At 45.4% G+C, this 12,050-nt stretch overlaps 1 protein-coding gene across 1 annotated transcript in view; it reads left to right on the forward strand.

Annotated features, from left to right (window-relative positions):
- Nucleotides 1-12,050, forward strand: part of IMMT (inner membrane mitochondrial protein) — a 45,412-nt gene that overhangs the window by 13,613 nt on the left and 19,749 nt on the right. Inside the window, exons 7-8 of the mRNA XM_019552660.1 lie at nt 6,606-6,742; nt 9,853-9,956. Of these exons, the coding sequence (XP_019408205.1) occupies nt 6,606-6,742; nt 9,853-9,956 (241 nt within the window). The remainder of the gene's footprint in view (nt 1-6,605; nt 6,743-9,852; nt 9,957-12,050) is intronic.

The raw sequence follows: 12,050 nt of genomic DNA on the forward strand, positions 1-12,050 counted from the left end.
GAGAAGGGAGTTCCCCAGCCTGTAGGTATGGTGCTGGTTCTTCCTCCCCAGGTGCAGCACCTTGCACTTGTCAGATTTGAAACCCATCCTGTTCTCATCCACCCACCCCTGTAACCTGTCTAGGTCCGATTGCAGCCTATTCCTCCCTTCTAGCATGCCCACATCCCCCCCACACCTTGGTGTCTTCAGCAAATTTGAACAGGGTGCTTTTTACCCCCTCGTCCAAGTCACTGATGAAGATGTTGAACAGTGCGGGCCCGAGGATGCAGCCCTGCAGAACCCCACTGCCCACATCCCTCCAGGTCAAGAATGACCCATCCACCACCACTCTGGGTGTGGCCCTCCAGTCAGTTAGTGACCCATTTGACTGTGTAGGTGTTGAGACCCCAGTCCCCTAGTTTTTTTAATGAGACTGGGGTGAGAGACAGTGTTGAAGGCCCTCCTAAAGTACAGAAAGACTATGTCCACTGCTACCCCTGCATCTAAGGATTTGGTGACCTGGTCATAGAAGGCCACCAGATTGGTCTGGCAGGACCTGCCTCTAATGAACCCGTGTTGGTTGCCCCTAAGCATGATCTCCCCTGCTGGCCCCTCGTGGACATGTCAGAATAATTTTCTCAAAAAGCTTGCCCAGGATTGAGGTAAGACTAACTGGCCTATAGTTTCCTGGGTCCTCCTTCCTCCCTTTTTTGAAGATGGGAACCACACTGGCCCTCTTCCAGTCCTCTGGCACCACACCAGAGCACCACGAATGCTCGTAAAGCCGTACCAGGGGTCCCGCAATTCCCTCTGCTAATTCCCTCAGCACTCTGGGGCGGAGATCGTCCGGACCAGCTGATTTTAAATACATCCAGTCCCTCCAGAAGTTCCCTGACTAGATCCTCCCTAACCCTTGGCCTAGGTACGCCTCCCCTGGGGCCTGAGGGGGTCCTGGTAGGGGGGCTGATCCTGTCCCTGCTCAGGAAAATGGAGGCAAAGAAGTTGTTAAATAGGTTAGCTTTGTCGTCTAGTGTGACCAGATTTCCTAGCGTGTCTTGCAGGGGCCCCACGTTTCCTCGTACCTTCTTTTTGCCCCCTATGTATTTAAAAAAGGACTTGTTGTCCTTGATCTGGGTAGCTAGTCCCAGTTCCATCTCCACCTTGGCCTTCCTGACTGCCTCCCTGCAGCCCCGAGCAGCCGCAGTATAGTCATCCCTGGAGCAACTGCAGCCCCCTCACCAGGTCATCACCCGTGGTCAGCACCAGGTCCAACAGGGCGTCTCCCCTGATGGGGCTGTGCAGCTTCTGGGTTAGACTGAGGTCCTGCTTTTGGGCTAGGAACCTACATGAGTGGTCAGACCTGACTGACTGCTCTTCCCAGCAGATGTCTGGAAGGTTCAGGTCACCCATGATGACCACATCCTTTGAGCTAACTTAAGAATTCCTGGTCTAGCTCTTCCCCTTTTTCGGGTGGTCTGTAGTAGACCCCCACTGTTAAGTCCCTTTCTTCTCAACTGCCTTGTATTCTAACCCAGAGCACTTCAGTGTGCCCCTCCTCTGACCCTGTGCTACTTGATGAGGATGTGTATTCCTCCTTAATGTAGAGCACCACACCCCCGCCTTTCCTACCTGTCCTGTCCTTCCTGTACAGCCTATAGTACTTAATATTCACTGCCCAGTTGTGCATTGGGTCCCACCACATTTCTGTGAGCCCCACTATGTCTAAGTTGGTGTCAGCTAGCAGGAGGTAAGTTCCTCCTGCTTGTTTCCCATACTACAAGTGTTTGGGTAGAGGCATTTGAGGCCTCCTGAAGATGTGTGCACTGACCCCCTAATCTGGGCATTGCCCTGGCCCCTGTTGCATACCTGGATATTTGTTCTGCTCATCAGTCTAGGCTGGGCTGTACTTGTGGGTGCCGCTTGGTTTAGTGGTCCAAGGCTTCCTCCGCCCTCATCTTCCCCTTCCCCTGACGAGCCTAGTTTAAAGCCTGCCGGAGGAGATCCGCCAACCTAGAAGAGAACACGTGCTTACTTTTGGGGGAAAAGTGAAACCCATCCCACCCGAGCATGTCTCTTGTTGTGATGTGCGGGTCGTTGTCTAGGAAACCGAAGCCTGCCTCAAGACGACATTCCTGACGCCACCAGTTGGTCTCTGTGATGCAGGTCTCATGTCGTCTTCCACGTCCACTCACTGGTAGGACAGAAGAGAATACCACCTGTGCACCTACCTCCTTCAGCATGCCCCCAGAGCGTGGCAGTCCGCCATCAGGTGTTCAGGGCTTCCTCTGGCCGCACCATTAGTACCCACATGGATTAGGACCATGGGGTAGTAATCGGTGAGCTGGATCACAGCCTGGATCATCCCCATCACGTCCTGGATCTTTGCTCCAGGCAGGCAGTAGACCTTGTATGTTGAGGCGTCCTGGTGACAGATGGGGCCCTCTGTACCTCTCAGGATGGAGTTGCTTATGACGATCACTCTGCTTCCTCCTCCTGATTTTGTGTATTACAGCAAGATTGGTTGATGCCTGGGGTCAGCACAGTTGCTGGCCCCAGCCTCCCCTATTCCACCCAGGGCCATGTCCCATGTGGCAGAGCATGCGTGACATGGGCATTCCCTGGTGACATGTAGCAGCGGCATACCTTGTGCTGCTGCTCTTTGTCCCTGGGGAAATGCATGTTACCGCTTGTGGAGTCGCACTCATTGAGGCTATTCTCCATCTGTCCTTTCAGAGAGTGGTGGAGAAACCTTGCTCTTTTTATGAATCCTGAGAGGTTAAATACAGTTCCATCCTACCATGAATGAGAAATTAGGAAAGAAGGGCATTGGAGATGGACAGTGTAGATTTTGGCAATAGGAGTCACTGCCGCAGAAGAAACTTTGAATATTCAGAGTTTCCCAGTTAAACAAGGCACAGGAAGCTCAGGTGTCATCTTGCTTTTCCTCTTCTGGTTTGCCAGATACAAACTTTTCTAATAAAATGACTCAAAGGGTCCAGCGACTCTCCTCCTGTTCATGTTCCTTGGAGTAAAGCTATCTGTGTGTCAAACTAGTAGCCAGATTCCACTTAAAGAGCAATTTCAAAATCAGTATTTTCAATGTTTTGAAGCTGTTTTTAGAAGTGTTATGTGGGATCTGTATTTCTGCAGATGAATCTTTGTAAAAAGGGGAACTTGGGAGGATGTTAGGAGAAGGGGAAATGTGGGTGGACTTATATAAATCAGGACAACTCTCTGCTTCATGTGATTTAAAGGAGTAGTAAGCATTTGAAGAAATAATAGGAGAAGCTACTTTAGCAGCCACCTGTACATCTGCATGTTTTGAGCTATAGTTATGCGTGCCAAGTCACAGCCTCCATTCCATATGGTGGTGTTGAAAATCAGGTTATCTTGACTGGAAGATGGAGAGAGAGTCTAAGCAATAGCTCTCATAAAGTATTACTTACCTTCCCTCCCTACCACTAACCAGCTTGAAACTTAGTTAAAGCAGCAAGTGATAAATCACAACTTGGCTGTAAGGCCCTGGGAATTAAAACTGCAAGCAAAGCAGGTGCAGTTTACTGCTAAATATTTTGCAGGGTAGGTTCTTAGTGATGCAGTAGAGTTGCGATGGCAGCCATTTTTAAATGAGTTTTAGATCAGCTGCTTTTCTTGTCCCTCAGAAGGAAAGACCCTGCTACAAGTCCTGACGTGCTTTGATTCAGCTAAGAATTAAAGGAGATGTGGTACCAATCAGCTGATTGGTACCACAGGAAAATCCTCTGTACCCTTCAAGTCAGCCTGTTGTTACACTAATGAAGCTTTCCAAATTAGGTGTTTTTAAAAGCCTTGGATCTTACAGGACCCTGAATTTTGCCATACTAGCAATTTCCAGATGGAAGTGTATTTCCTGTTATCTGGAGCATGTGAAGCAGAGATCTACAGGAGGAGATGTTCTTGAGATCAGCTAGCATTACCATTTGCTGCTAAAATTTTTGCCAACCTGTCCCTAAAGCTGCCTTTCACAGTGCCAGAAGAAAATGGGGTTAACCGGCAGAAAGGTGCATGTTTACGTGTACAGTAATAAAACACCTTAGTGATGGGGAGCCCCTCTTATGGGAAGGACTTTCAAAGCAGTTTTTTCTCAAATTATATGGAGTCTTGTGGATTGTCAGCCCCACTGAGAAATGACTGATACCATGTGGCCTTTTATATCTGGGACTTGTCATAGAGCTTCACCTTCATGTAAGCTAATTTCTATCCAAGCACAGAGTTCAGAAGCTGGTGGTTGCCAGGCACAACCATGTTTGCTCCTCAGTTTTGTCTCAGGGTCTCTCCTCCCCCCCACCTCCAAGTGCAGGAAACTCATGTTGGGAATAATTGAATTAAAAGGTTAATGAACATCTAGCATGGGGTTCATTGGCTTAAGTTAAGAGCAGTTGCATCAGCCCATAGGGATATAATTCCAACCATGATTGACCAATAAGTACCAGTCAGTGTTTTTATTAAGAAGGAAGAATGCACCAGATTCTCGGTGCTGCAAGCATTGCTTTCTTCCTAGGCAGTGAAGAAAAATAAATTTTCTGTGTATTCATTTAGTACACCTAGAGAAGAAATGAACATTTAGAGTGAGCAGCTTAAACGGGTACAGGGTTGATCTGGGAGGCTGGAGCCTGCCTCCTGAGGACCTCCATATGAAGTCACCTGTCTGTTGCATTCAGGATTCAGCAGAGGTACTGAAGACATGGAGTAGACCATGGCTGCTAATGTGTGCTTTCCACTTGCAAAGCCAAAAATAAGTGGTGTTGTTTTGGTGAAACTTTCTATTCATAGGGGTATGGGGAGAAGCAGAGGTGAGCCATGTGGCTATATATCATCTAAGGGACTCCTGATTCTTGTATTCAGTTCACGCGGCAGTTGGAAACCTAGTTATGCCTCTGTTAGGATCAGGGTCTGATTTGAAAGATCAAATTCTGTACCCAAACCCAGAGAGGCTAAATCTAGCTATGTGCATGAGAGCTATAAGTTTATAACACATTTTTTACCTTGGGAACTATTCTAACAAATAAAGCAGATCCTTTATCTTTTAGGAAAAAGACCTTGATGGGACATAAAAAAATTCAGACTAAAATTTCAGTGGTAATATTTTCCAGCTCATGGGACAAAGATGCTGCAGGATTTTTCTCCCATCCAGCTGTGACTTCTCGAGCTGCCTTGCTCTGCAGTTTTTCACCAGTGAGAATTCTTTCTTGGACCAAAGTTCTGTACTAAATGGTCTGATTAATCATCACTTTAGCCCCTAGTCAGAAGTGTCTTGAGTGTCTAAAATCTGAAGGCAACCTTTAAAGATTATTAATAGTTCTTTCTGATATTGATGCTCTCATGCAGAGCTATGGAAGGCCTGAAGGATCATACTGCATAGCCACCTGGCCATATTTCCATATATTTAATGTTGTAAGTGAAATATGTAGGCCTTCCATTGGAACAATGGTCCTATACGCTGTGCTTTTCCAGTAACTGATGAATCTTTTCTTAAATCTGTATTATCTCTTCACATGTATTTTTCTTCCTGCTGCATCATTGTTATCCATGCCTTTAATGGATATGCAGACATTTCATAATGAAGAACAAGGAAACTTTTGTTTTCATTTGTCTGAAAATTTCCTTTCTTCTAGTGAGAGTCCACAGATGGCAGTCACTAGTACAAAGATTATAGTTCTGAGGGAGACTTAAATTGTATCTTCGCTTTCTTGGCAGGCACATTACAGTGGGTTTTAATAGTTCTATAGTGGGTTTTAATAGTTCTATAGTGTGTAGTGCTTGCAAGAAGTTCTTGTTTAGTCTAATACCTTATTAATAAAAATGTAAAGGAATTCAATCTATAAAGCAGCTTTGGAAGCATCTTGACCTGATTGGTCTTCAAGGATGTGGCTGTTGGATTCTGCCCTAATGGACAGGTCTGTCTTCAAGGAGCTGCAAGCAGGACTAATGTTATGGTAGATCTGTAGACTTTCCTGCTAGGAAGAGAGAAAAACTTGGAATAAGTTAAGTCCTGAGACTCCCAGTAAAATTTTTCTGTCTGCTTATGCCTTGGGGCATGCTGTAGGAAAAATTATCTTAGCTACTATGTGAAAATAAATCAGTTCTTCTCACCAGCAGTTTACAGTACCACTTCAGTTGTCAGTTTTGGTGAGTCATCTTAATCAGCTGTATGTCAAGCTGATAGCTGAAGTTTAAGTAACAGAACTCTGGTAATTGCTCAGTTATGTTTCTTATAACTTTTTGCTTCTCCGGATGTCAAAGTATAAGACTGAAGTAGAAAAGTCGAGACATTACATTGCAAAAAATAATTGACTGTAGTTTCTGCCCCATTATCCGTTCTCAAAGAAGAAAAATAGCTCAAACCAGGTGCTTTTAGATGGAAGAACTTTTTTTTTCTCTTGCTTTTTAAGTACTATTTTAATAACCAGAGACAGAAGAGACTATTAGAGCAAATAAATCCCCCTCCAAGAATAGGATATGGTAGGAGAGTAACAGCAAGGGCAATAAAAGAAATGTGTTAAATATTACTTGTATATGTATAAATGTTTTTTGTTATTGCTCTCAGTGGAAACAGCTAAAATATATCATTTAATTTATCTTTCTAGCTCTTGCAGCCACTCTAGAAGGAGCGCTGAGCAGGACTGCACGTATAACCCTTCAGGCAATTGCAGCACAGGAAGCTGCAGTGCAGGCTGTTAATGCTCATGCTCAGATCCTGAAAGAGGCCATGGATAATTCTGAGGTAATGTGTACAAATGCTGACAGGCCATCAGTCTCACTGAAGAATCCAGTATCTTTATCTAGTCCACTATTGAGAATCATATTGGATAAGAATTTATTTTCCTTGTGCTAGTGTGTAATTGCAGAACTGTAGAAAATTAGGGCTGGAATAGATGTCAGTCAAATCTGTGTCCCTGCTTGAGGCCGGATCATCGCTGTCTAATACCTCTCAGAAGATTTTTACTGGTCTTTATCTTATCTCGTTACTGAGGATTTCTGCTTGTGTAATATTAGGTGACATTTTTTAAAAGTGGAGTCACAGTATTATTTTTGCTTCTCAGTTTCACTGCCTGTAAACTAGAGAGACTCTGTTTACTGACCTATAGGGTCTTCAGAGTTAACATTTAATATATGTAAAATCATTTTTGAAAAGGATAATGCTAAAATATTATAGTGCACACATCAAACAGCAACAGCATATCTCCACTGCAGATATCTAAGTGAAATGCACTACGTAACACTTCATCCAGGGAGTACATACACCTGTAGTATTCCTTGGCTGAAAAGTTTCAAACAATGCAGCCACCTCAAGCACCAGACTGGAGGGGTGGGTACTAGAGCAGACTGCTGTGACCTGTGTCTCTGATCTTCACTCCCCCTTCTTCCTCCCTTCACAGGCAATGGAGGTAGAGGGTGGGGGAGAGATGAGAGCTGAGCAGAGACATAATGTTTGTGGTGGGGGCTCTGCACCAGCAGGCCTCCTGATACTCCAATCCTTTCTACTTGTTCTGTTCCCCCACCCCCTCAGCTGAGCAGAAAGAAAGAGGAGGCTGGAGTGCCCAGCTCCAATAGGGGTGTGGAGAGGTATAGAATCATAGCAGATTAGGGTTGGAGAGGACCTCGGGTCATGTAATCCAATTCCTTACTCAAAGCAGGATCATCCCCAACTAGATCATCCCAGCCAGGGCTATTATCGAGCTGGGCCTTAAAAACCTCTGAGGATGGAGAGCCCACCACCTGTCTAGATAACTTGTTCCAGTGCTTTGCTACCCTCTTAGTGAGAGTTTTTTTTTCCTGAGAGCCAACCTAAACCTCCCTTACTGCAGCTTGAGAGCATTGCTCCTTGTTCTGTCACTACTGAGAACAGTCCAACTTCATCCTCTTCAGGTAATTAAAGGCTGCTGTCAAATCCCCACTCAGTCTTCTCTTCTGCAGACTAAATAAACCCAGTTCCCTCATCCTCTCCTTGTAAGTCGTGTCCCAGCCACCAAACCATTTTTGTTGCTCTCTGCTGGACTTTCTCCAACTTGTCCTCATCCTTTCTGTAGTGGGGTGCTTAAAACTGAACATAGTACTCTAGATGTGGCCTTAGCAGTGCAGAATAGAGTGGAATAACTACTTTCCTCAATCTGCTGGCAACACTCTTATTAATGCAACCCAGCATACTGTTAACCTTGGCAACAAGGGCACGTTGCTGACTCATGTCTAGCTTATTGTCCACTAACCCCTGGGACCTTTATGCAGAGCTGCCAGTCAGTCCCCAGGCTGTAGTGGTGTATGGGATTCTTCTGTCCTAAGTGTAGGATTTTGCATTTGTCCTTGTTGAACCGCATAAGATTTCGTTTGGCCCAATCCTTCAATTTGTCAAGGCTGTTCTGAATCCTAGTCCTACCCTCCGTTGTATCTACTACACCCCCCCAGGTTGGTGTCATCCACAAACTTGCTGAGGGTGCACTCCATCCCATCTGCCAGGTCACTGATTGGGTCCCAGCAAGAACTGTGGGGCTCCTGGTGGGGACCCAGCAGTGCTCCAGGACCCATAGTGGTACCTGGCACCTGGACATCAGGCAGGATATCCATTTGTTTTCCCCCTGCATGCACAACACTGTCTAAGTGCAGAGGTGACAAAAAGTGACTGCTCTAAAATAACAGCTCACTTCACAAGGTGCCATTTTGGAGTGTTACTGCCACTTTTAGAATGTTTCAAAGGGCTTGTGCTTGTGGACAGCTGGGTGTTTTAAGGGTTGTGGCTACCCACACCTTGTTAATAACAAACCTTTACTACTACTGAAGCATTCCCAGGGGATTTATGCTTCCCTGGTTACAGAAGTGCATTTGCTGGCATCCAGGAACCCTAGAATCATAGTGCTGGAATAGACCTTGGGGTTCATCTAGTCTAGCATCTAGCAGGATGCAGGATTTACTGTTCCTTGAACCACCTGACAGAAGTCTGTCTGTTCAGTGCCTTCCTGAAAATTTTTTCCTACTCCGTTCATAGCATCTGACAAAGCCACTGTTACTTATGAAAGCTTATTATGCTTCTCTGAATCAGTGAATCTATAAAGTACCACCCTACCTGCCTGAAAACCTCCAGTCAAGGAGATTCCATATATTTCCCTAGGCAGCTCATTCCATTGTACTATTCCCCCCCCCCTTTATTAATTAGGAATTTTTACCTGAATCTTGCCATAAATAAATTTTGCTGTGATTCAAACCCACTGCTCTGTGCCTTGCCCTCTGTGGATTTTGTTGTTTCTAGTGTGTAGGGCTGTTATTTTCAACAGTATTGTGAAGCAGTGGCTATAATGCAATGGCTAAACACGTCTTAAAGGGGTAGGTCCATAACTAATAACAGCTACACTTGAAAATTGACTCTATTTGGAAATAGCACTTTTCACACTGAAAATTTATATGAAAACTACGTAAGAATGTATGCATTGGCTTTTTTAGAAAGGGACATGACTATAGAACATTCAAACTGTAGAGACTGTAGCTTTTAGTAATCATTTTTTAAAACATTTGTTTGCTGCATTTTTAAAGTGTAATACAAGCAGTGTTTGAAAGTAAACACCGATTAGTTTTACTGTTGTCTGAGGTTCTGCATGAAAATGCCACTTATTATTTTCGCTGTTTAGACAGAAACAAATAGGGAAGTAAATGGTATAAAACCTGAAAAGGCCTGATTTATTTAAAATAAAGGTAATTACTTTCAAGTGACCTGATATGACATAAGTCCTTTGTGTATTTGAGTAATTTAGTTTTTAAGTGTGTAGCTGTCTCAAATTTTCTTTATATTGATGATTGTTAGGTGCAATAATTTGTCAAGGTAGAACATTTTTGTGGTTCATATAGGTTCCAGCAGAGAAGAAATCCTCACAGTGGCGAACCTTGGAAGGAGCACTGAAAGATCGCAGGAAGGCTGTAGATGAAGCTGCAAATGCCCTTCTGAAAGCCAAGTAAGATGTCCTTGCAATTTCATAAAAGTTAGCTTGTCTCTAGTGTCCAATTTAACAAACTTGTGGCAAAAAGCAACACAAAGGAGTCTGTGTGCACATTAAACTGGCCTCATTTTAAGTGGATTATGCTAATGTATGAGCTGACATACTTTATCTTTAATGTTCATTAATTAGCAACATAATTAGCAAGTCTGTGCTTCTCAAGTGTTGCAGCTGTGTTATGTGATAGGTCAATGTTAATGCCTAAAGTAATGACATTTCCCTCTTTCATTCTAATAAACCAACAAATGTATCAGCTCATTTGTAACATGGCAGGACCAAATCATGTCCAGGTTCTTTAACTATTCTTTGGACTCCTTTATATAACTTTTTCTGTCATACTCATTTAGATAATCTTGGGTGATTCCATAACTGCCCTCTGTATGTGTGCAAGGCTCAGTAATACCATTAGGATCTGGTTATAATGGGTAATAAAGGCCTTTTGGTGTATATTCTGCCAAACCGAGTTACCTAAAACTGGGCTTGCTAATTACGTAGGCATTTTATAGAGTCAGAGGCTGCTTTTAGGATCACTTACTTGCAGACTGAGATTCCCCGGCACATATTGCATTTCTGGTGAAATAAATGTATTAATTGTGCCATAAATAGCAATGTGTCATGCATTCATTAAATTTATGGCACCATAAAATGGCATGCCAGCCACAAAGATATTTCTCAAAAAATGTGTAATACTTTGTGGCTGGTTTATGACTCCATAAATTGAGTGCGTCTCATGTCCCATCATCCCAGTACAGCTGATTAGTTGGCTGTCATCCTTAGGACCTAGATAGTCCTGTGGGCTCTGAGGGGAGCTTGCTTTGGTGGAGCACCAAGGAAACATCTCCCAGGGGAGCTGCTGCTTTGTTAACACCAGAAAGTAAGGGCAAGAGCTGATGGGGAAGGTTAGGAGGCTCTTGGTCCTGGGCAAGACCTAAAACTGCACCCGACCCGGGGTGGGTGGCCTGGTGGGGCTATTTGTGGTGGAACAGCCACCCCAGAAATGCCAGGCCAGTTACTACCCCGGTGAAAGGCGAGTAGGGGCGCCTAAACCCCAGGCCCCACCTTCGGGTAGGTCATTTAATATCGGAGGTAGTTCTAGAGCCAGGCACGGCTGCAGCCACCTGAACCTGCGTGGGGCGCAAGAGCCTGCGGAGTGAGTGGTGGGCTAGGCACACTGGTGAGTGCCAGCTGAGCTTGTGGGGTGCGTGTTGACCCAGGCCCCAGCATAATGGGGACAGAGTATGGGCCTCAGTAGAGGTGGAAGTGTAGAGCGGGGTGCAGTGGGGCACCTGACAGCATAGTTAAGCACCAGCATAACAGCTGAGAGACCTGGAGAGCCTAGCAAGGGCATGGAACCTAGTGGAGAGGCAAGGAGCCCAGAGGCTAGGAGCCCCGACTGTGCATGTGCATTGGGCAAGGAGCCCAGTGAGAGTGAGGGGACTCAGAGCCCAAGGAAAGGGGTGAGTTATGAGGATCTGTGAGGAAAGGGCATGAAGTGGGCAAGGGGATTCGAACGTAGGCCCTGCTAACATGGGGCCAGGTTTGGTCCAGGTAAGCCTTTGGGCACCTGAGGCCACAAGTGGGCCAGAGGCAGATTGGTTAAGGGGCAAATGGAGAAGTACCATGGGGAAACAACGGGGACAAGTCAGGAGCCCCTAATTTAGAGCAGCTGGGTGAGTGACCCAGTGAGGGGCTAGTGGCATAGTCAGTTCAGTGTTCTGCTAATTGCTCAGCGCTCACTTGGATGAGGGTCACGGGAGAGGCCCGTGAGGCCACGTGCTTGCTGGCTGGAGAGTGCAGGGAAACAAGCTTGAGGACCCTTCAGGTGAGGGCAGGGTGAGTATGGCCCCAGGGAAAAGGAGGGGGTTGGTATGAGAGTGTTCCTGCAAAGGGGCAGTATGAGAGAAGACCATGTTTCATAGTTTCATAGTTTGTAGGGTCGGAAGGGACCTGAGCAGATCATCTAGTCCGAACCCCTGCCATGGCAGGAAAGAATACTGGGGTCAAATGACCCCAGCAAGATGTTCATCTAACCTCCTCTTAAACACCCCCAGG

Source organism: Crocodylus porosus, unplaced genomic scaffold (genome assembly GCF_001723895.1).
Source record: "Crocodylus porosus isolate Cpor-Errol unplaced genomic scaffold, CroPor_comp1, whole genome shotgun sequence".
NCBI lineage: Eukaryota > Metazoa > Chordata > Crocodylia > Crocodylidae > Crocodylus > Crocodylus porosus.